Source organism: Solanum pennellii, chromosome 1, assembly GCF_001406875.1.
Source record: "Solanum pennellii chromosome 1, SPENNV200".
NCBI lineage: Eukaryota > Viridiplantae > Streptophyta > Magnoliopsida > Solanales > Solanaceae > Solanum > Solanum pennellii.
The window spans coordinates 2,560,299-2,586,268 of record NC_028637.1 but is presented as its reverse complement, the minus strand read 5'-3'; the positions used below and the strand labels follow the sequence as shown (position 1 = coordinate 2,586,268).

The 25,970-nt window shown below is 36.4% G+C and overlaps 2 protein-coding genes across 2 annotated transcripts; one reads left to right on the top strand and one right to left on the bottom strand.

Annotated features, from left to right (window-relative positions):
- Window positions 1-9,553: 9,553 nt before the first annotated feature.
- Window positions 9,554-14,006, bottom strand: LOC107008190 (zinc finger CCCH domain-containing protein 17-like). The gene is made up of 3 exons (XM_015207117.2): window positions 13,615-14,006; window positions 11,912-12,022; window positions 9,554-11,742 (listed from the first exon to the last, which is right to left on the bottom strand). Exons 1-3 carry the CDS (start codon window positions 13,762-13,764, stop codon window positions 9,883-9,885), a joined length of 2,121 nt encoding a protein of 706 aa, XP_015062603.1. The 5' UTR covers window positions 13,765-14,006; the 3' UTR covers window positions 9,554-9,882.
- Window positions 14,007-17,275: 3,269 nt separating this feature from the next.
- Window positions 17,276-19,230, top strand: LOC107008398 (protein SLOW GREEN 1, chloroplastic). Its single transcript, XM_015207421.2, has one exon. It carries the CDS (start codon window positions 17,394-17,396, stop codon window positions 18,354-18,356), a length of 963 nt encoding a protein of 320 aa, XP_015062907.1. The 5' UTR covers window positions 17,276-17,393; the 3' UTR covers window positions 18,357-19,230.
- Window positions 19,231-25,970: the final 6,740 nt, after the last annotated feature.

Genomic DNA, 25,970 nt, shown 5'->3' with positions numbered 1-25,970 from the left:
GACGTCAAAAATGCCAAAAAATATTGTGGACGTCCGTCAAGACCTTGGCCATGCAGCTAGTTGGCCATCACGTCCAGCCCAACCCATTTTCAAGGTCAAACAAGCCCCGAAGCGCGCATACACCCATTTCAACGATTTTCGTGTGCTCTAGCAAACCCTTTTTTGGGTTATCCAGATTCCGACGTCAAAAATGCCAAAAAATATTGTGGACGTCCGTCAAGACCTTGGCCATGCAGCTAGTTGGCCATCACGTCCAGCCCAACCCATTTTCAAGGTCAAACAAGCCCCGAAGCGCGCATACACCCATTTCAACGATTTTCGTGTGCTCTAGCAAACCCTTTTTTGGGTTATCCAGATTCCGACGTCAAAAATGCCAAAAAATATTGTGGACGTCCGTCAAGACCTTGGCCATGCAGCTAGTTGGCCATCACGTCCAGCCCAACCCATTTTCAAGGTCAAACAAGCCCCGAAGCGCGCATACACCCATTTCAACGATTTTCGTGTGCTCTAGCAAACCCTTTTTTGGGTTATCCAGATTCCGACGTCAAAAATGCCAAAAAATATTGTGGACGTCCGTCAAGACCTTGGCCATGCAGCTAGTTGGCCATCACGTCCAGTCCGACCCATTTTGAAGGTCAAACAAGCCCCGAAGCGAGCATACCCCCATTTTGATGATATTCGTGTGCTATAGCAAACCATTTTTTGGGTGATCCAGATTCCGACGTCAAAAATGCCAAAAAATATTGTGGACGTCCGTCAAGACCTTGGCCATGCAGCTAGTTGGCCATCACGTCCAGCCCAACCCATTTTCAAGGTCAAACTAGCCCTGAAGCGCATACCCTATATTTATATGATTTTCTTGTGCTATAGCAAACTGTTTTTTGGGTGATCCGAATTCCGACGTCAAAAATGCCAAAAAATTTTGTGGAGGTCCTTTATGACCTCGGCTATGCAGTCGGTTGGCCATCACGGCCAGTCCTACCCATTTTCAAGGTCAAACGAGCACTGAAGCGCATACACCCATTTCAACTATTTTCCTGTGCTATAGAAAACCATTTTTTGGGTGATCCAAATTTCGATGTCAAAAATGCCAAAAAATTTTGTGGACGTCCGTCAAGAACTTGGCTCTGCATCCAGTTGGCCATTATGGCCAGTCCGACCCATTTTCAATGTCAAACGAGCACTGAAGCGCATACCCCCATTTCTACGATTTTCGTGTGCTATAGCAAACCATTTTTTGGGTGATCCGAATCCTGACGTCAAAAATGCCAAAAAATTTTGTGGAGGTCCTTTAAGACCTTGGCTATGTAGCCGGTTGTCCATCACGGCCAGTTCGACCCATTTTTAAGGTCAAACGATCCTGAAGCGCATAACCCGTTTAGACGATTTTCAAGTGCTATAGCCAACAATTTTTTGGGTGATCTGGATACGTCATAAATGCCAAAAAAAATTGTGAACGTCCATCAAGACCATGGCTATGTATCCGGTTGGACCTCATGGCCAGTCCAACCCATTTTTAATGTCAAACGAGCCCCGAAGCGCGCATACCCCCTATTTAGATGATTTTCGTGTGCTATAGCAAACCATTTTTTGGGTGATCCGGATTCCAACATCAAAAATACCAAAATCATTTGTGGACGTCCGTCTAGGCCTTGGCTCTGCATCCACTTGGTCATTATGGCCAGTCCGACCCATTTTCAAGGTCAAACGAGCCCTGAAGCGCATACACCCTATTTAGATGATTTTCGTGCGCTATAGCAAACCATTTTTTGGGTGATCCGAATTCCGACGTCAAAAATGCCAAATTTTTTTGTGGAGGTCCGTCAAGACCTTGGCTATGCATCCAGTTGGCCATCACGGCCAGCCCGAATCATTTTCAAGGTCAAACAAGCCCCAAAGAGCGCATACACCCATTTCAACGATTTTAGTGTGCTATAGTAAACCATTTTTTTGGTTATCTGGATTTCGACGTCAAAAATGCCAAAAAATTTTGTAGACGTCCGTGAAGATCATGGCTATTCATACGGTTGGACCTCATGGCCAGTGCAACCCATTTTCAATGTCAAACAAGCCCCGAAGCGCGCGTACACCCTATTTTGATGATTTTCGTGTGCTATAGTAAACCATTTTTTGGGTGATCCGGAATCCGACGTCAAAAATGCCAAACATTTTTGTGGACGTTCGTCAAGACCTTGGATATGCATTCGGTTGGCCCTCACGGACAATCCGACCCATTTTGAAGGTCAAACGAGCCCCGAAGCAGGCATTCCCTTCCATTTCGATGATTTTCGTGTGCTATAGAAAACCATTTTTTGGGTGATGCGGATTTCGACGTCAAAAATGCCAAAAAAAATTGTGAACGTCCATCAAGACCTTGGCTATGTAGACAGTTGGCCATAACGGCCAGTCCGACCCATTTTCTAGGTCAAACGAGCCCTGTAGCGCATACCCCCCATTTCAACGATTTTTGTGTGCTATAGCAAACCATTTTTTGGGTGATCTGGACTCCGACGTCAAAAATGCAAAAAAATTTTGTGGAGGTCCTTTAAGAGCTTGTCTATGCAGCCGGTTGGCCATCACGGTCAGTCCGACCCATTTTCAAGGTCAGACGATCCCTGAAGCGCATAACCCATTTAGACGATTTTCATGTGCTATAGCCAACCATTTTTTGGATGATCTTGATTCCAACGTAAAAAAATCCAAAAACTTTTGTGGACGTCCGTCAAGACCATAGCTATGCATCCGGTTGGACCTCATGGCCAGTCCAACCCATTTTTAATGTCAAACGAGCCCTGAAGCGCGCATACCCCCTATTAGATGATTTTCGTGTGCTATAGCAAACCATGTTTTTGGTGATCCGGATTTCGACGTCAAAAATGCCAAAAAAATTTGCGTACGTCCGTCAAGACCTTGGCTATGCATCCAGTTGGTCATCACGTCCAGTACGACCCATTTTGAAGGTCAAATGAGCCCCGAGGCGAGCATACCCCCCATTTCGACGATTTTCGTGTGCTATAGCAAACCTTTTTTTGGGTGATCCGGATTCCGACGTCAAAAATGCCAAAAAGTTTTGTGGACGTCCGTCAAGACCTTGGCTATGCAGCCGGTTTGACATCACGACCAGTCCGACCCATTTTCAAGGTCAAACGAGCCCCGAAGAGCGCATACACCCATTTCAACGATTTTCGTGTGCTATAGCAAACCCTTTTTTAGGTGATCTGTATTCGGACGTCAAAAATGCCAAATTTTTTTGTGGAGCTCCTTAAAGACTTGGCTATGCAGACGGTTGGTCATCACGGCCAGTTCGACGCATTTTCAAGGTCAAACCAGCCCAGAAGCACGCATATTTCCATCTCGACGATTTTCGTGTGCTATAGCAAACCCTTTTTTGGGTTATCTGGATTCCGAAGTCAAATATGCAAAACATTTTTTTGGACGTCCGTCAAGACCTTGTCTATGCAGTCGGTTGGCCCTCACGGCCGGTCCGACCCATTTTGAAGGTCAAACGAGCCCCGAAGCGAGCATACCCCCCATTTCGACGATTTTCGTGTGCTATAGCAAACCATTTTTTGGGTGATCCGGATTTCGACGTCAAAAATGCCAAACTTTTTTGTGGACGTCTTTCAAGACCTTAACTATGCAGCCAGTTGTCCATCACGTCCAGTGCGACCCATTTTCAAGTTCAAACGAGCCCTGAAGCGCATACCCCCATTTCAATGATTTTCGTTGCTATAGCAAGCCATTTTTTGGGTGATCCGAATTCCGATGTCAAAAATGCCAAAAATTTGGACTATAGCACACGAAAAAGGTCATGGACTATAGCATACGAAAATCAGTAGAATGAGAGGTTTACCTGCTCTAGGATCAATTGATCTTCATAATGGTTTATTTGGCTATAAGGGCCAACTAGCTCCATAGAAACGTCTTAACGGGTGTCCATGAAAAATTTGGTCAAAAAAGATGTCAGAATTTCGAATCACCAAAACTCCATGAACTAAAGTACAAAAAATCGATAAAAGAGGGTATACCTGCTTCGGGGCCCATTTGACGTTGAAAATGGGTTGTTTTGAATTTTAGGGTCAACTGGCTCCATAGCTAACGTCTTAGTGAACGTCTATAGAAAATTTGAGCAAAAAAGACGTTAGAATTCCAGATCACTAAAAACCCATGGACTACAGTACAAGAAAATCGATAAAATAGGGGGTTTACCTGCTTCAAGGCTCGTTTGACTTTCAAAATGGGTCGTTTTAGCTGTCAATGCCAACTATCTCTATAGAAACATCTTAACAGACGTCCATAAAAAGTTTGGACAAAAATGACATCGGAGGTCTAGATTACAAAAAAAGATCGTGGACAAAAGCACACTAAAATCGGTAAAATAAAGGGTTTACTTGCTCCGATGCTCATTTAACCTTTAAAATCGTTTGTTTTGACCGTTAGGGTAAACTGGCTTAATACATAACATCTTAACAGACTTCCATGAAAATTTTGGGAAAAATATGTAGTAATTTTGGATCAGCAAAAATTCATGGATTAAAGTACAAAAAAATTGACAAAATAGGGTATACCTGCTTCGGGGCTTGTTTGACCTTTAAAATGGGTAATTTTGACCATCGGGGTTAATTGTTTCCATAGTTAACCTATTAACGAACGTCCATAAAAAATTTGGGCGGATAAAATGTTGAAATTCTGGGTCACCAAAAATCCATGGACTATAATAGCACACGAAAATCGGTAAAATTGGGGGTTTACCTGCTTCGGGGCTGTCACGACCAACTGGATCCATAGCAAACGTCTTAATGGTAGTCCACAAACCATTGGGCAAAAAAAATGTTAGAATTTTGAATCATCAAAATTAATCGTGGACTAGCACACGAAAATCATTAAAATTGAGGGTTTACTTGCTGCGGGGCTCATTTAACATTCAAAATGGTCCAGTTTGGTTGTCAGCGCCAACTGCTCCATATATAAGGTATTAATAGATGTCAATAAAAAATTTGGGCAAAAAAGACGTCGGAATTTCGAATCACCAAAATTATATGGACTATAGTACACAAAAATCGATAAAATAGGGTATACCAACTTTGGGGCTCGTTTGACCTACAAAATGGGTCATTTTGCCGTCAAGGCCAACTAGCTCCATAGTTAATGTCTTGACGGGCATTAACAAAACATTTGGGCATGGACTATTATAGCACATGAAAATTGATAAAATTGAGCCTTTACCTGCTTCGGGGCTCGTTTGACCCTTAAAATGGGTTGTTTTGACCATCAAGGCCAGCTGGATCCTAGCTAACGTCTTAACGGACGTCTTCAAAAAAATTAGGCAAAAAAGACATCAAAATTTTGGATCACCAAAAAAGATCGTGGACTATAGCACACGAAAATTAGTAAAATGAGGGGTTTACCTGCTCCGGTGCTCATTTGACCTTCAAAATTGTTTGTTTTGGCGAATATGGCCAACTGACTCAATTAGATAACGTCTTAACTGACGTCCTTGAATAATTTAGGCAAAAAAGACATCGGAAGTCCAAATCACCAAAAATTCATGGATTATAATAGATGATCTTCGGGGCTCGTTTTACATTGAAAATAAGTTATTTTTGTCGTAAGGACCAACTGGATCCATAGGTAACTTCAGGCAGAGTTTGACCTTCAAAATGGGTCGTTTCGGCCATCAGGAGAAACTGACTCCATAACTAAGATCATAACGGATGTCCACAAAAAAAATTGGGCAAAAAAGATGTCAGAATTCTGGATCACCAAAATAGATCGTGGACTACCTGCTCCAGGGCTCTTTCAACCTTCAAAATTGTGTGTTTTGACCATCAGGGCCAACTGGCTCCATTGATAACATCTGAATGGACATCCATGAAAATTTTGGGGAAAAAAGACGTCGGGACGTCGAAATTCTAGATCACCAAAAATCGATGGACTATGGCACCCCAAAATCGGTAAAAATTGGGGGTTTACTTTCTTTGGGCTCATTTGACCTTCAAGATGGGTCATTTTGGTTGTCAGGGCCAACTGGCTCCATAGCTAACGTATTAACGGACGTCCACAAAAATTGGGCAAAAAGACGTCGAAATTTTGGATCACCAAAAAAGATCGTTGACTACAGCTTACTAAAATCGATAGAATTAGGGGTTTACCTGCTCCGGGGCTCATTTTACCTTCAAAATGGTCTGTTTTTGCCGTCATGGCCAACAATCTCCATAGATAAAGTCTTAAAAGACGTCCATGAAAAATTTGGGTGGAAAAGATGTCAAAATTCTAAATCACCGAAAATTCATGAATTATAGTACACGAAAATAGGCAAAATGGGGTATATCTACTTCAGGGATTGTTTGACCTTGAAAATGGGTTGTGTTGCTCGTCACGGCCAAGTGGATCCATAACTAACGTCTTGACGGACGTCCACGGAAAATTTGAGCAACAAAGGTGCCAAAATTTTAGATCACCAAAGATTCATTAACGCACACGAAAATCATGAAATTGGAGGTTTACCCGCTTTGGGGCTCGTTGGACCTTCAAAATGGGTTATTTTTGCCGTCAGGGCCAACCGGCTCCATAGTTAACGTCTTAATGGACGTCCAAAAAAAAATTAGGCAAAAAAGACGTTGTAATTCTGGATCGCCAAAAAAGATCATGGACTATATAGCACATGAAAATCGGTAAAATGAGGGGCTTACTTGGTCCAGGGCTCGTTTGACCTTCAAAATGGTCTCTTTTGGTCTTTAGGGTCATTTGGTTCCATCGATAACGTCTTAAATGACGTCCATGAAAAATTCGGGAAAGAAATATATTAATTCCGGATCACCAAAAATCCATAGACTAGTACACGAAAATAGCAAATTGGGTATACCTACTTCGGTGCTCGTTTGACCTTGAAAATGGTATGTTTTGGCTGAAAGGACAAATTGGCTCCATAGCTAACGTCATAAAAGACGTCCAAGAAAAAATTAGGAAAATCCATAGACTATAGCACACGAAAATCTTTTAAAAATTTGGGGTTTACCTGCTTTAGGACACGTTTGACCTTCAAAATGGGTTGTTTTGGCCGTTAGGGCCATCTAGACCCATAGATAACGTCTTAGAGGACGTACACCAAATTATAGGCAAAAAAGACGTCAGAATTCTAGATCACCAAAAAAGATCGTAGACTATATAACACACAAAAATCGGTAAAATTAAGGGTTTACCTTCTTCGTGGCTCGTTTGACCTTCAAATGGTATGTTTTGACCGTCAGGGTCAACTGGCTCCATAAATAAGATCTTAACGGATGTCCACAAATAATTTGGACAAAAAAGTCATCGAAATTTTGGATCACCAAAAATCTATGGACTACAGTACACGAAAATTGACAAAATGGAATGTAATTGCTTCGGGGCTCGTGACCTTCAAAATGGTTGTTTTGGCCGTGAAGGCCAACTGGCTCCATAGCTAAAAGTCTTAACAGACGTCCATTAAAAATTTGGCCAAAAAAGACGTCGAAATTTTGGATAACCATAAATGCATGGACTATAGCGCAAGAAAATCGGTACAATAGGGGGTTTACCTACTTCGAGGCTCATTTGACCATCAAAATGGGTTGTTTTGGCTGCCAGGGCTAACTAGCTCCATAGCTTACGTCTTAACGGATGTCCACCAAAAATTTGGGCAAAAAAATATCGAAATTCTGGATCACCAAAAAAGATCGTGGAGTATAGCACACGAAAATAGGTAAAATAAGGAGTTTACCTACTTCGAGGCTTGTTTGACCTTTAAATTGGTCTATTTTGGCTGTCAAGGCCAACTGACTCCATAGATAATGTTTTAAAGGACGTCCATAAAAAATTTGGGAAAAAGAAGTTCGATTTTCGGATCACCAAAAATCTATGGACTATAGTACACTAAATTCGGCAAAATGGGGTATAGCTGCTTCGAGGCTCATTTAACCCTGAAAATGGGACATTTTGGCCATCGGGGCCAACTCACTCCATAGTTAAAGTCTTAATGGACGTCTACCAAAAATTTGGGCAAAAAATACGTCAAAATTCCGGGTAACCAAAAACTCATGGACAATAGCACACGAAAATCGGTAAATAAGGGGATTAACCTGCATCGGGGCTTGTTTGACCTTCAAAATGGGACATTTTGTCTGCAAGCCCAACTAGCTCCATAGCTTAAGTCCTAATGGACGTCCACAAAAAAATTGGACAAAAAAAACGTCAAAACTCTGGATAACCAAAATAATCATGGACTGCACACGAAAATCAATAAACAGTGGGGTTTACCTGAAATGGTTTGTTTTGGTCGTCAAGGAAAATTGGATCCCTAGCTAATGTCTTAACGGACGTCCATGAAAAATTTGGGAAAAAGGACGTCCAAAATTTGGATCAACAAAAAAGATTGTGGACTATAACACACGAAAATCGATAAAATGAGGGGTTTACCTGCTCCAGGACTCATTTGACCTTCAAAATGGTCTGTTTTGGCTGACAGGGCTAGTTGGCGCCATAGATAACATCTTAATGGACATCCATGAAAATTTTGGGCAAGAAAGACGTCGGAATTTTAAATTACCAAAAATTTATGGACGATAGTACACAAAAATTGGCAAAATAGGTATATCTGCTTCGGGGCTCATTTGACCTTTAAAATGGGTCGTTTTGACCGTAGGTACAACTGGGTCCATAACTAACGTCTTAACGGACGTTCACGAAAAAATTGGCAAAAAAGACGTCGAAATTTTGGATCACCAAAATCCTTGGTTTATAGCACACGAAAATCAGTAAAATGGGAGATTTACCTACTTCGTGGCTCATTTGACCTTCAAAATTGGTCGTTTTGACCGTCATGGCCAACTGGCTCCATAGCTAACGTCTTAACGGACGTCCACAAAAAATTGGGCAAAAAAGACGTCGGTATTCTGGATAACAAAAAGCATCTTGGAGTATAGCACACGTAAATTTGTAAACTGAGGGATTTACCTTCTTCAGAGTATTCGTTTGACCTTCAATGAGTAGGCATCATTATAATTAGAGCCCAATTTCCACTTTCCTCGCAAGATTTTTAGTTCAAATCATCTTTTTAAGGACTGTGTTTAGTTTTTGTTCCCATTTTATTTTTGTAAATGTAAGCCATCTCTTTGTGCAACTACTCTTAATGATGCATCAGAATTTGTGTATAAGTTGTGATAGATGTTGTATTAATGTCCTAATGACTTGTGGCAAGACAAATTTCTTGCCCATCCACTAGAAATTCTAATAGTCCGTCAAGACTTGTGAACAGTTAGTCCCAAAGTCATTAGGACTTGTGGCAAGGCAAATTTCCTCCTCACCATTAGAAATTCTAATAGTCCATCAAGACTTGTGTACACTTGGTACAAAGGACTTGTGGCAAGGCAAGTATTTGTCCATCCATCAAAATTCAGAACTTCTGATGATATGCCAAAGCCAGGACTTGTAATCTTATGTAAAGCAAAACTTCTTAAAATTGGATGAAAACTTTAAAAGCAGGACCAAACAACCAATTTGTGCAAATCACTTTAGTCATTATGCAAGGGGAAAATTCCAATGATGCTTAAACTGATCCAGCAGCTTTAGGAGAGGATATAGCAAAGCTGCAAAGGCACTTTTTGTTAACACTCTAAAAAGTTACATACAGTCTTGACCCTTTTGGGCAAACCTAACCCCCCAGCAACTCTTAGCTGGTGGAAAACTATCCATCCACCTCAGAGAGTTTAAATACATGACAAAAAGTTTCTAATAGTACAAAGGCCAAGAAAAAAGAAAGTTTGTTACCCTACACTTCTTAAATCTGCTCATTGAACCTAAAAAGAGCTCACAGATGTATAGAAAACAAATACAGCTTAGAGCAGACGAATCTCCTGACTTTTATTAGTGAACGCCCAACTTCTTTGCAAAGTCGTCGTCATCATCATCCAAGAATTCGTCATCAGGGTCACCTTCATCGAAGTTGTAATCTTCACCTTCAACCGGCTCATAGTCATCATCATGTCCATCTCTCTGATCATAGCCTTTGTGATCTTGGGTGCCTGCTCCTTCCACAACCATCTCTTCTTCAGCTTCAAGTTCATTTTCGGAGCGGTACAAAGGAGATTGGTGATCCGCTGATTTGGGCACAAGCTTAGAATCTTCCTTCTGAATAGGAAGGTCAGACCCGTTCTTGGTAACAGAGGAAGGAAAATCCACACTCCGTGAAGTCATGGAAGTCCTCTCCGTCTGGTGCTTTCTTTCATGTTGATCGTCTTCACTCCCACCAGATGACATGTTACCTTCACCCCCTCTTTTCCTCTTCAAAATTTCTTTTAAAGGCATTGGTCCTTCAAATGATAGATCCTCCCCACCATCCAGCTTTTGGAACTTCCGTTTTCTAGGGGGTTGTTGCTCATTGCTCTCAGCGGTTTTCCTACCTTTAAGTTCTGCAAGACTTTTAGGACGCAGGAAGTCAGAATTATTGACATTTATTATATCTCTCCTTACATGATGAACTCTGTTGTTTCTGCCATCACTATTGATATCCTCTTGCATTCTTCCCTTTATTCTGTCTCGAGGCCTTCCTTGGTAAGAGTATGGTTGTGGCCTTTCTGAAGACAATCTGCCACGGTCTCTAGCCCTATCCAACCGTAAATCAGCCCTGTCATCTGGAGAAGATGATCGAACTGGAAGCTTTATTCTTCCTCGAAGGCGACCACCATTAAGAGAACTATCATGTGAAGGTAAATAGCGTGCATCCCTCCTAGAGCTCTTGTTGGCTCGACCTTCAACATGCTTTTCACTTGAAAAGTCATGACCGATAACAGATTTCAAACCGCTACCCCTCCTATGCTTCGATAACTGATGCCTCAGATCTGATATCTCAACATGTTCAGGACTATCTACTGTACCATAGCGTCTCCTTTCAGGATGAGCTGAGACCCCTGGTATTCTCTCAGAAGAAGCTATACGCTGCTCCCAAGCATAGTGACCCTGAAGCCTATCATACGAGTCATATCCACGCACATCAGGGTACATATCTCGGTCCATATCTGCCACTGAATCATAATCAGCAGAATCACCCATGTCATATTCATTTCTCCCCCCATTCTCCCTTCTTCCACCATAATGATCTTCACCATGATAATAATCTGAACCTCTGAGCTCATCATCCACAAGAACATCAAAACCAGGAGAAGGCTCCCTTGAAATTTCATCATCCTTGTATTGCATGCTGTTGTGATCATCAATCCCAATGGGCTGCTGCTTTCTGTTGGGGGCACTGAAAGAAATGCCATTGGTTGGAGGAGCACTTGGTGGCTTGTACCTGGAATGCTCTCTCTTTATGACAGAATTTGGAGGCAGTAACTTCTCATCAAAGGTATTATCTTTCTTAGTCAGATGATTTCCCAGTTTTATCACAGGTTTAGGTAGTTCACAAGGCTTCAGAGCATTTGTTTGTGAAAGTTCCGTGCCTTGCACAGACTTTTCAACCCCACCAAATGCCTTCTTAACAGTTGAAGTTTCACTAGATGCAGTAGACACCGGAGGTTGTGTAGGGTTGTTAGAAACAAAGCTTGGTGCATGCATGAATCCACACTTATCACCCTTTCGACAAATCCCTTGCTGGAAAAATATGCAGGGCACATCTTGTTTACTAGAAGCATATGGAACCTGTGGCATAGGCGCAACAGATACCTTATAAGCTGCAGAAAATCCCATAGCAGTTGGAGCTTGAGCTTCCAAAATCCCATCAAGAGGCTACAGGGAAAAGGTTAAGAGTCAATTGAATGACTAACTAGCAAATATAGAGCAACATACCTGCTAGTAAAAGTAGAAACTTTATATGTACATGACGACAAGGATCTTTGCATATTTATAGCATGGAGATGATAAGAAACTAGAGCAGTTTGAGAAAGTAATAACTCACAGGGTGTCGGAATGCACACTTTGGGTTTAAGCAGTTTCCATTCAACCAGTACCAGCAATCCCTTGGATTAAGCCTAGCCATGTCACTATGGCGGTACTCGCACTCGCTTCCCTGTCAACAAAAAAAAATTGAAGCATCAATAGAAGTTCATTAGATCCATAAATGTAAATTAGTTCATTAAGGGTCGTTTAGTTCGTACACAAAGCTATGCCAGGATTATAAAGCACAGGGATAATTTTGGGACTAATAATCCCTGGATTATAAAACATTTGGTTCATTGCAATGAAAATGAGATATAAGGTGTATAACGCAAAACATGTGTCTGTTTTTAAGTTTGATAAAGTTCTGTTTACATCTATACAGTTATTTTTAAGTAAATAGGAAAAGAGTAAAAAGGCAACTAAGGATACTTTGTCGTTAGCTATTTTATCCAGGGTTAGCTAATCCTGGTATAAGATCCATGTTAATCCGGTATAAAATAATCCCAGTATTGCTTATATTGGAAACAAAAATCCAACCAAATGTCGGATAAAATAATCCATTTATAACCAAGATTATTTTTTTAATCCTTGTAAGATATGGCCCTTTAAGACGTTATATAGCATGGAGAAATCCACCATACATGCATTTACACAAAAAGGAACAGAGATCCTGTAATATAGAAAGATGCTAAAGGGATTTTTACACAAGTGGTTTTTACCAAACAGTTACGAAAAGACTCAAAAAAAAAATGAGAAACAATTTCGGTAGTTGCACGTGTTGCATCGATTGACTTTGTCTAACATGATAAGAAGGATCACGCGCACACAACCAATAGATTCAAATGCAAAAACAATATATCCCGACAAAAGAACATAAAGACAAATGTGATTGCCCATCATCCTTATAACATTGTATGTGTTCGTGAACAATGCACTTACTGTCGTTATCGAAGTCGCCAACTTTAAACTTACTCCAAGATTGACTAAATCCAGTTTGACAAAACCATCATAAAAGCGACAGAAACAAAACAAATTCCTATTAAACGAAACAATCAGGCTCATAATACCTAGCAGAAACCTAAAAATTCCAGCAGAAATCATGCAATGCAATAGATGGTTTTAGGATCGCAACCACACAAGCAACAACAACAACATACCGAGTGTAATCCCACAAGTGGGATTTGGGGAGGGTGGTGTATACGCAGCCTTACCCCTTCCTTTCAAACACAGAGCGTTTCCGATAGACCCTCCGCAATCACACAAGCATCACACAAATTTAAAATGAAAAGCTAAGCCATGACTTAAAAAAAAAAACAATAGTTTGCACAAGCTTCAGATGGTTCTTACTGTATGAACTATACATATATATACCTTAAAACCTTATTGTGTAAAGAAGTTGCTGCATCAAATTCATTTCATAAAATCAAGATTCTTTTAAGCTTTAAACTTACATAATCATGAAATAGTTCCTTTTATATAGTAAATTTTTGGGGAGGGGATTACAAGGTGAAAGTTCAGATAGTCTACTAACCAACAGCAGCCAAAACCAGCAGGGTTTACCAATAACACAAAACTCATCTAGAAATTAACGAAAAAAAATAATTAAAAACACAATCTTTATCTCTTGCAACACACATCCTCAACACAAAAGGGCATCAAATTCAAATAATTCTGAAGATAAATCAACACTCGATTGAAAATCAAAAACAAAAAAAATCGAACCTTTTTGCATGTGAGAGGAGACGCAAGAAAATAAACGCAATCGGTGTTACTCTTCACAGCTTCTTCTTCAGCTGATAATTGAACCGTTGCCGGTAGTGGTGCCGATGCCGGTACCGGAACCTCAGTCGACGGCGGCGTAGGGCCAACCATAATTGATGTGGGTTTTTCTTCGATGAAACCTAGATTACTAAATCTTTTTCAATAAAATCTTTGACGGTGGATCTAGGGTTTCCGGTGGCGGCTCCGGTACAATGTGTACATATACATAAATATGTATGTATATATATATAGATAAATCAGATGAAAAATTTGTGCTGTGAATGAATTTGCAGGGTTTGTGAAGAGAGGAGAAAGAGAAGATGAGGTAACCGCTACTGCTGCTAAGTGTGTGAAGAGAGGCTTTTAATATCAAACAAAAATAGATACAACAAAATATTTGGGTCGGGTGTAATTCTATAAGTGGAGTCTGATATAATTGGATTTACGATTGCACACACATTATTGTATTTAGGTGTAGAAATGATTTTCGATATACTTGTATTAACAATAACATATTTTGTGAAATTTTATTAGTGAGATTTAGATAAGGCAAAATGTATGTAAATATTACCAATACCTCGTAGAGATAGAGAAATTCTTTCGAAAAGACCCTCATTTCAAGTGCAACAAATTTTAGTATGAAGAAAAGATAATGAAGACCAACGACCCTAATATAGACAAGATTACACTACCTCCTAACTCTTTTTTAGTCTTAATCAAATGATGAAAGAACAGAGAAAAATAAGTACGTTGGATACGGACTGTGTCGGGTCAATTCATTTTTTAAGGGAAACTTTCAGATATAATCACTTAAGAATAGCAATTACTCTTCATAGTTATACTTTGAAAATTACAAAGCGTAGCTACATGTTATCAGGAGGAGAGAGGCGAGCGAGATTGGGAGAGAGAGGAGAGAGAGGGAAAAGAGTGAGAGAAAGGTGAATTGTACATGTATATCGACTAGATAATTGTATATTATACATATGTATTTGTATATATAGCAAGCGAGATTGGGAGAGGGAGGAGAGAGGCGAGCGAGAGAGGACAGAGAGTGAGAGAGAGGTGAATTGTATATGTATATAATTGTATATTATACATATGCATTTGTATATATGGCAAGCGAGATTGGGAGAGGGAGGAGAGAGGCGGGCGAGAGAGGGCAGAGAGTGAGAGAGGGGTGAATTGTATATGTATATAATTGTATATTATACACATGCATTTGTATATATGGCAAGTGAGATTGGGAGAGGGAGGAGAGAGGCGGGCGAGAGAGAGCAGAGAGGTGAGTTTTATATGTATATCGATTAGATAATTGTATATTGTACATATATATTTGAATATTTTGGTGAATTACATATACAAACATGACTAATTATACAAACTCGAAGTCAGTCTATGTAATTAATGTATAATATTAGTCGAGAGTGGTAATTGTAGCAAACTATAGCTATGATGAGTAATTAAATAATATAAGTTTGTTTAACCACGTAATTTTCCTTTTTGAAAATATGTATTTTTTATGATTATTAAAATCAAATTTTAATTTAAATATATTACCATAAATATCAACAAGATAATATTACATTGTGTTAGTGTTACTACTTGTTAATCAGATTCACAAATAAAATTATCTTTATAATATTATTAAGTTTGATTTCAAATAAAAGTATAAATAGCAAAAAATCAAAATATTAACATAATTTTTTCAAATAATGATGATAAACACAAAAGTATGACAATATTCCGTAGGATACGACCTACATAGTGATTCCCTAGACATTTTAGAAAAAATTCTAGTTTAGCTACGTAGCACATATTTTATAAGTCTATATCGTATTTAAATTTTAATAATATTTTAAATTTTAGATAGATTTTGACTTTAGACTCTTATTATTTTTAATATTTTATTTTATTTTAATTTTTAATTAAATCTTATAAATTCCAATTGGCATAAAAATACTATTCTCAAATGTACTCCAAAATTTTTAGCTTCTAACAAATCACGGATTTGACCGGTCCAACATGTCTAGTTCATATAGATCGTCATTTGATAGAGTGTACTAGAAAAAATAATGCTTGCGTTAGCTTGACATATTAGTAGTACCTTGTTTGGTACGTTTTTCTAATCCATGCATAACTAATGTTTGTATTAGTAATACACTCTATTGTGTATCGAAGATTGTATTGCTAATGCAATGGGTTCTAATGCAAGCATTAGCATTATGAAAGACACAATTGCCCTTAAAAACCTATTTTACATCCTTCCACCGTATTTGTGGAGGGTAATTTTGTAAACAATTTTTTTTAAAAAAAAATTGTGTAATGCATAATATTTTACTACACCAAACTAAACATTGCATAAAAAAATCTCATCATAACTAATGCAAGAATAAATAATATATATATTACTAATACACTATATTTTTCATTATTCTTATATATTCTACCATACGACTTCAATTGATATCATATGGTATATGTCATTGTCCAAGCTACATATTATGCGCATTAAAATAGGTGTTTCGACATGAGATTTGAATAATGTATCACCTTAATATATTTAGACATGTTATTTATAAATTATAATTTACTTATTTGATAAGATTATATAAAAATTCAAAATATATGAAAATAGAACTTTAACTTTAAATCAATTTGATTTTAAATCACTAGTAGAAAATCATATTCAAACGAGATTTAAAATGAATTTCTTGAATTACGCCTATCGGGAATCCAAAAATATGTATATTATAATATTTAAACGTTACATAAAATCTTCTTCAGAAGCATGTCAACCTAAACCCGACTCTTACAACAAATCTCTCCTAACCCCTTTTTTTTTTAAGGGAAAAGGGTCTGATATACCCCTCAATTTTGTCATTTAGAGCTGATATACCCCTTGTTATGAAAGTGGCTCATATATACCCCTATTTATAAACAAATGGCTCATATATACCCCTACTTGTAAACAAATGGCTCACATATACCATTTTCCTCTAACGGAAATGAAAAAAAAAATAATTTTAATCTAAATTATTAATTTTTTTTCTAAAAAATTATAATCCCATATGAGTAAATTTAATCCTCGTCAAACATATTTTTTTTTTACTTTTTTTGGTTTCAATGACTAATTTATAATTATTATTTTGATAATCAAATTTATTTATGTTTCACTAATATTCTTGTAAAACTTATTGTAGATGATCAAAATTTTTCTTCGAATATGAAATTAAATTACAATACACACACAAAAAAATAGTTTAATTTTTTATTCTTTAAACTAAGGAATGAAAGAAAAAAACAAAATAAGAATAAGAAATTCAAATAATTATAATAAAAGAAGTCAAAAAATAATTTATGTATAAAAAAATTAAAATATACCTTGAACTTTGATAGAAGAATCATATATACCCCTAAATAATTTTAAAAAAAAAATAGAAGTAATATATAAATTTAAAACTAATTTTTTAACTTCCGTTAAATGAAGGGTATATGTGAGCCATTTTGTAACGGCAGGGGTATATGTGAGCCGTTTGTATAACGGTAAAGGCATATATGAGCCACTTTTATAGCGCGAGGGGTATATCAGCTCCAAATGACAAAGTTGAGTTCCCTTTTTTTAATTCTTGAAACTCTAAAACCCTACCACACACCGCTAAAACCTTCCCAAAAAAAACTCGCCGGAGACTTTAGCTTTCGTCCATCCCGCCGGAATCTACCTTTTACCGGCGACTATCACCATGAACTCCACTTTGACTATCGGTTCATCGTCGTTCTTCCACCACTCCACCACTTTCCCCAATTCACCTTCCCGTTCCTCCATTTTCACAATCCCCAAAACTGCTCATAAAAGCTATAGCAGAAGATTCGTCCTTCAGGCTTCCGTCAATGGAAATTCTAAGTCGAACCCATTAATCTCTACCCTCAAATCTGCCGGTGTTGCTGTTGTTTTCGCCGCTGTGGCTTTAGGGAAGTTCCCGGTCGGAACCTCATTTGCAAGTGCTGAAACCCCACCAGCTGCTGTAATGGAAGAGCAACAGCAAGAAGAAGAAGAGGAGGGTTCACCACTGACTCAGTTCTTAGAATCCAGTCCTGAAGCTATTGAAGCCCTAAAAAATCTCCTCCAGGAAAAATTGGAATCAGGGGAGGACGAGGAGAGTCTGAAAATACTGAAGAAGTTGTCGTCTGCTCAGCCGGAGAATACCGAATGGAAATTCTTGACGGCGAGGCTGTTGAACGAAATGGGGAAGCTTGAAGATGCAAGGGAAGTTTTCGAAGAGATTTTATCGGAAACCCCTCTTTCGTTCGAGGCATTGTTTGAGAATGCATTGCTGATGGATAGGTGTGGTGAGGGGGTGAAGGTGATTCAGAGGTTAGAGGAGGCATTGAGGTTAGCTGAGGAAGAGAGCAAAGTGAAGGAAAGTAGGGATATTCGGTTTATAATGGCACAAGTACAGTTCTTGCAGAAGAATGTTGAGGAAGCATTAAGGAGCTACGACGAGCTTGAGAAGGAGGATCCTAAAGATTTCAGGCCATATTTCTGTAGAGGAATGATTTACAGTTTGCTTGACAGGAATAAAGAGGCTAGAGAGCAATTCGCTAAGTACCGCGAGCTTTCCCCTAAGAAGTTCGAGGTGGAAGGTTATCTGAGAACAGCTTTGTCCCGGATGAAGCTCTTTGGAACTGATGAAAAAGAGAGTTGAATTCGATGATATGTAGTTTATGGTGGTTCAGATTCTGAGCTTTTAAGCAGCAAACCATTTTTTCGAGGAAGATGGAAGCTTTAACTTGGTATACATTACTTATTCTTGAATTATGTCTAATATAAGATGAAATAGATTAGACAATGAAATAAAAGAATATTTGCTACATTCTTGATGGATTCATATATGTATCTCGAATCAGCAGGTGATTTCTGCTTAGACTCTCGACTTACAGTTAAATCAATGTAGATTACTTGCCCTTCAATGGCATGTTCTTTTGATTAGCTAGATGAAGTTTATTTTTGTATCTCGGACTGATGCTTCTTTTTATCCTTATGGGAGAGCAAGTTCAGCAGGAAAGTTTTGTGCTTTATTGTGTTTTGCTAAAGACGAGTACACTATAATTGATATATGTTGATGTATATGAAACCAAACTTTTATACCAAGGGTGTGGCCGTTGATGAAGTAGGAACAAAGACCATGGCAGAACAGAATTTGAATTCCAGTAGAGGTAGAAAGTATGTGATTTATTCCCTCCCGGACAGGATTAGCACCTGTAGTAGTGTAAGGATGCAGGTATCGTAGAACAGTGGACGTGTGCACAAGGTGGTTTGGACACCTATATTATCAGAAAAAAAAAGATCGAAACATTTCTTGAATGCCTTAACTTCATGTAGAATCTATCTGAAGGATGTTTGTTTTGTTCATGGAAGTTATCTTTTGTGATGGTGAATAGGAGGAGCCTGTAACTGAAGCGAGTTGCTTTCTTATTTGGGAGGGGGCTAACTTCATGCCCTTCTCTCCTATTAGTAGTAGTAGTTAGTAATCGCTTAAGTTTCTTATTCTTGAATGCATGGTACTATCTACTATTTCAGTTGCTTTGTATCTTGCTATTTTTTTAAAAATCTTATTTCCTTGCTTTTGATAACATCTCTTGTGAGCCGAGGGTAACAACCTCTCTACTCCACAGAGAGGGCTAAGGTTTGCATACATCCTACCTTCCCCAGACTCCACGGGGTTATGTTGTTGTTGTACTTATGCCCCAAAATTACATAGCACAAACACTTGCTTTAGTGGATCATTTGAGTTAAAGACTCTGGTAATACATGCAGCATGACATAACTTCTCATGAACTATCTTTATGTGTTCTACTTGTGGAGCTTCTGGTTGTCAGTGATGAAAACAGAAGAAAAGGTTAGCCTACAACTCAAATTCATCACATTCACCCCAGACGCTGTCCAACTGGAGCATGCACAATCATGGGCTGGGAGAATATTCACACACACCCCAGCCCCGCTTGCCTGGTCCAGGGAACCCACCCACATCGGATCCAATGGGCCTGGTTTATTTTACTTGATTTTATTCTCAACAATGAATAGTATTTAGTTACATCAGAATCAGATGCAAGCCCAACTTTCAATATTATCACAAATTATGCAAAGAATCTGATTCAGAGAAAAAACTTTGTAGTGGTACGGACTTAGCTGTGTGAGGCTCTTTTTTAGTGATGAAACTTCCCATTTTTATTAGTTTTTTGGAAACCTTTATCATGGTATTAGAGGGTCAGGTTCACTCCTATTAGGGCTCTCGGTCCATGCTCCTATTGCGCCCGGGCGTGAAGGGGTTGTAGAGCTCCACATTGATCGGGGATGGACTGGTGATTTGCTTATATAGACTCAACAATCCTTTTCTCATAAACTAGCTTTAAGATTTAGTTAGGCTGTCCTTTCTTTATCAATCCCCCATTTGTTTTTAAGAAAAGTTGGGAAGAAGAGGGGAAGAAAAAGAGAAGTTATGTGAGATTTATTTGTGGTTGTGCGGAAGGTTGTCGTGGAGTCGTGGTGTATTTAGGTTACACTGATATAAAAAAATCAGCGTAAATGCCTTTAACTTAGCTGGAACTCCAACCCAGCAAAATAGTAGTAATAAATTCGAGCAATATATGAACACACATTACTGTAGATGTACACGTTGATTTTTAGACTGATTTTAAAAGGTACATAAGATTTAAGTTAAGAGCAACTCCTTCTGTTGTTGCTTCGTCTTCTGTCCGTGTCAATGTCTACTGTGGCAGGCAGACTGCTGCTGCTCGAGGTGGTGGTGGAGCTGCTAAAGGTGGTAGTTCGGAGATCAGAAGCAGATTCAAGATTTGAAGTGGACGAACTCAACCTTTAAGGTTCTTAATTCTTAGTATACTAAACTCATTATACTTTTAAAGATTCTTAAAGTTTTAGTAATTTTCCACCACACTTGCATATATATTTTTGTTTCGTTGACAAAAATGTTACTTGTGTTTTATCGTTGAGCATAGGCTCCATCCGTTTCTATCAGAGATGGCAACAAAGTTATGTATGATGGTTCAAAAGGTGGTTGTTGTACAGGTCAGAGACAGATCCGAGATTTGAATTTGACAAACTCAACATTAAGGTTCTTAAACATAGATTGCATCCGTCTCTACTGGAGATGAAAGCAAAGTTGTGCATGATGGCCCAAAAGTTTGATGCAAAAGATGGTAACTACTATAGTTACTGATGGCCTATATGGTAAGGTAAATACTACGGTTTACATGAACGGTGGTGAGCCGCCTGGTGGTGCCTGTGCCAATGGCCGCGCTGGTGATTGCGATGACGGAGTTGGCAGTGGTGCAGCTGATTGTAGCCATGCTAATAGTAGCTAGAAAAAAAAGACAAGTAAAAGGGGGAAAAACTAAAAAAGAGGATAATTGGAATTAGTAAGGGATAATTTATGCTTCTTCAACTTCATATAATGTAGATTAACTCCTTTTTATAAATCATGTACTTTCTCCGTTTCATATTACTTGATCTTACTTGATCACTGAATATCACTTCTGAAGAAAATTTCATGAGATTTATTTTACTAAACTGAGGGCGCGTTGGACCATGAAATTTTGCCTGTTTAAATGAGCGCCATTCATTCAAAATCATAAGAAAATCGTCCTTGCGCAAGATATTTCACGTTCACGGCTTTAGGATCTGGGATGGAGCCAACGTATTGTTAGTGGTTCATTTGAATTCCCTTCGTCAGAAAATAATTATTTTCTTATATACATTGTAGATGTCGAACTCTTTCTAATTAGTTTTTGTGTTTACTTTTTCAGATTTTGAACTCTTGTTAAAAACTTCGGCTACACCCTTCGTCGGAAAAAAAATACCATATATATAAGTAAAATGATATACGAAATGATTAAATAATATATTTTGGACACCCTTAACATATCAAGTTGCTATATTTGGTCACCCTATGTTAAATTTCTCGCTCCGTCACTAGCTATGTCACTGAGTAAAAATGCACTCTAAAGAGTATGATGTAGTTAGCCTATTCTATTAATATACCAGCATTAACACCTTATTTCACGATTTGAATAAATAATCTATAAATTACACGAAAATAACTTTGCTGTCATTCATCGCTCCCCTTCAAATTTAATGGTTGATAGTTTGTGATAATTTTAAAATCCTTAATGGAATTTCCATGTAATAATGAAGCTAATTTGCATATGCAAGCCATTGTAAATAAATATACTTTTGGATAGGCTGTCCATGATATTCAATTAATAAAATATGATTCTAAAAAGTTGGTGCATAATCCATGTGAGATCTTAAAGTTTGTATTTATTAAATAAATTAATGTAATCTAAAGTCAATCACCTTATTATATAAATTTACAATAGGGTATAATAATTTTATCTCGTACAACACAAAACACTTATTAATCTTTTTCTATGATCCATCCATATGGAGGGCAATAAAATTGATAATCCACTATTAATTAGCTACAAATTAAAGTTTAAAGAGAAATAATGCAATCCTCAACTTTTTAATTGTGGATTATGACTTTTAATCCTAAACATAGTCCTAGTGGATAGTGTGGTAGACATCAATAATGAACTAATGTGATTATAAAAATGAAATAAATTAATCTCTCCGTTCTTAATCATAAGATCATATTCTTAAAAATAAAAAAAATTTTAATAGAAAGTTTTTCTTCGCTTAATAATGAGAGTCTATATATCAATCGATTCAGTAAAAATTATAACTAGGCGAGAGTCTATATATCAATCGGTTCAGTAAAAATTACAAAATTTAGTTACAGTTCGATCTGTAAAAAGTTGGAGTTAGTGTCATCACCTTATAAGATTTCCTTAAACATAATCTTAAATCTACCTTGTCACATTTTAACGTATGAGTTCATGATTTGAAATCAGATAAAGTAGAAATTTCATTTGGATATGAAATTTGGATTTTATAAGTTGTATCCTCGTAAATTTGAGAATCCCAAAAATTGTGAAAACTATTAGAAAATCTCCAATTCTTATATAGTCTTATCAAATGAACAAACCATAGTTCATAAACAATATTTCCGAATATCCTAATTAAGGTGCTGATGATTTGAAATCAGATAAAGTAGAAATTTCATTTGGATATGCAATTTGATTTTTGTACGTTGTATTCTCGTAAATTTGAGAACCCATAAGTTATGAAAATTATCAAAAAATCTTCATTTCTTATATAGTCTAATCAAATGAGTAAATCATAGTTTATAAACAACATTTTTGAATATCCTAAGGCGATGCATTGATAAATCACATATCTTCATGTTTCTTTTATAAATAAATATTTGCTATCACAAAATTTTTAATACTTTATAATTTTAGGAACTAGTTATCCTTTAATATAATTATTTCATATGGTATGAACAATTTCTTCGTATCAAGCATGAATTTTTCACTTTTTTTTTACAAAATTTAAAATAAATGTTCTCTTTTAAACAAGATATAAAATTATGGTCAAGTTTTACATTTAACATAAATTGAAACCACAATATGAAATCCCAAATCTAAGAGAATTTAAGACATGATTTCAAATTATGATCTCAAATCGCGTCCTTAATTTCATATTAATTGTGTTTTTTCCATCTCCAATACGCCTTATTTTCATCTTACATACGTATTCTTTACCCCTATCACCCTACATCTCTATCTGCAATATATTTTTATCTAAATTATATACAAATACTTTTAGAATAATATTTTTTTTACTTATATATATTGAACACAAAAAAAAAATAAGAAACTTACTTTTTTAAAAAATAAAATAAAATAAATATACACAGCCTAAAAATCAACTATTTTTCTGAAAAAAGTAAAAGCTAATAATTATCATTTTTGCTTCATTCTCAATGGACTTCCAACTTAATTAATTAGTCATGATTTGATGCCAACTTAAGTGAAATATTATTTTCTATAAGATTAGACAGTTAATTTACAATTCAAACTGCAAATAATGGCATCCTATTATGTTTCATTTTATATAACATTATTTTGATTGATAGCAAAGTTTGTGATATATGTTGATTTTGACTTATGTATCATACTAAGTTTATGTAATAATAAAATCTTCACATCACTTATAAAATTTGATTAATTACTGATAGAATTTAATTTCTTTTTAAAAATTAATTAAAAATTGTAAAGAATAGATATTGGTTGAATGTTATCAAACTTTTAGAATATTCCAAATGAAAAATACACCATATAAACTAAATGCATGGAATAATATATTTTCCAAAAATACAAAAATATAATACTTTATTCCTCTCAATTTATGTGTTGTAATTTTTTTTTAGTTTATCCTAAAATTATGAAAATGTTTTTAATATTATAGACAACTAAAAATTATGGTGAGATAGATAAAATCCTTCCACTCTTGATCAAATATTTCGAGTTTGAGCTCTAATCAGCATGAAAGAAAATCCTGACTAGGAATATTGCTACAACCTTAAATAAGCCTTACACGATATAAATCCAACTTGACTATCGACAACACTAATATAAATACCAGATAGCATGAAAGAAAATCCTGACTAGGAATATTGCTACAACCTTAAATAAGCCTTACACGATATGAATCCAACTTGACTATCGACAACACTAATATAAATACCAGATATCGAACTAGAGAAAAACAAAAAAATAAATATTGAAAAATTGTTAGTGCTAGCTTAATAATGGAAAAGGACTTTTTGAAAATAAAGCAATAAGAGAAATCATGTCTTTCATTGAATCTACATGAAAATCCACCACATAAAAACCTAAGTGGATATAACACACTTTGTTGCTACATCCCAATTTGCTAAATAGCTATAAGTGGATCTTCCAAATGAAGCACAAAGATCATAATTAAACTAAAAAAAGAAGCAAATGGGATATATATATTATACAAAATTGGTGGGTAAATCTTGTCCACTTAACCTTGTTAGATTACATAAAAAGTTGTATAGTGGAACAAGTGGGGAGACACAAAGAATTAAGCCAATGGCAATCATGTTCATTGTGCATGCTTGTGTACTATTTATTATATATATCTTTGATGCTCATTTGCATCACTATAAATTTATCCTTCTATAGTAAAATAAAAAAAATGTATGTGTTTCATTTCCATAAATAGAATAAAATCCACAAGTTGACTCAACACCCTTATTAGTGGTGAAGCAAAACCCACGTTCCTTCGTTGAAAAATTACACTACATAAATGGATAAAAAAAATTTATGTATATATATACTACATAAATTGAATTTTCTTGACTTCTTCACGTGTTTACTCATTTTTATATTGCTCTGATTTTACTGTAAAAATATTACTGATGGATGAATCCAAAATATATTTTTCTTATACATTTATCGCTTAATCATAATAAAATTAATGTATACAAATACTTATTCTTAACTTAATTACCCCCACCCATACCACAAAATTTACAAAGCACTAAGCTCAAATTGACAACTTGTTGATCAATCAAGAAAGTTGACATTAATTGATATGATATAAATATCAAGTGCACTAACATTTGTTAACACTACAACAATTCTCAATTTAGTGCCAAATTTTAAATTATACAACAACAGAAATTTCACAAGCGAGATATGAAAAAAATAAAATATATATAAATTTTACTAATATACCGTAAAGATAGATCGATTATTTTTGAAAAAAAAAAACTTAAATTATCTTTATTTAAATGAAGTGTCCCAATTCATCTCATTGCACACGCACAAATGTCATGGGGAGACAAAGAAAATTTTGTCATAATTAAAGTCAAAACTTTGTAACAAAGTTTACTATTGAATAAAGTGGCTCATGCATGCAAGCTAGGATTGTTTTGGTCATAATTTAGAGAGTCAAATTTCTTAGTTTTTTTTTTTATTTGTGAAAATGCAAAAAAAAAAATCATTATTTATCCCTCTTTGAGTCATTAGTTGTTTAGTAAATATCCTTTTTTTAAAATTATTATTATTCATATAATAACTTATTGATCTCCTAAATATGTGCTCTAAATATCTCTTTTAAGCGAACAATAAATTTACATATTAAGAAAAAGTTAGATCATAGAATATTTAGTATTTTGTTATTCCTAGCAAATTTCGTTCGGTTCCTTCGCTTCTTTTCCATGTCGCTCGCAATGTTTTCATGTATCTGGTATTCCAAATATATGTTAATCACTCCAGATTATACAAATGTATATGTATCTAGTGTGATTCACATGTATCTGTGATATATATATATATATATATATATATATATATATATATATATA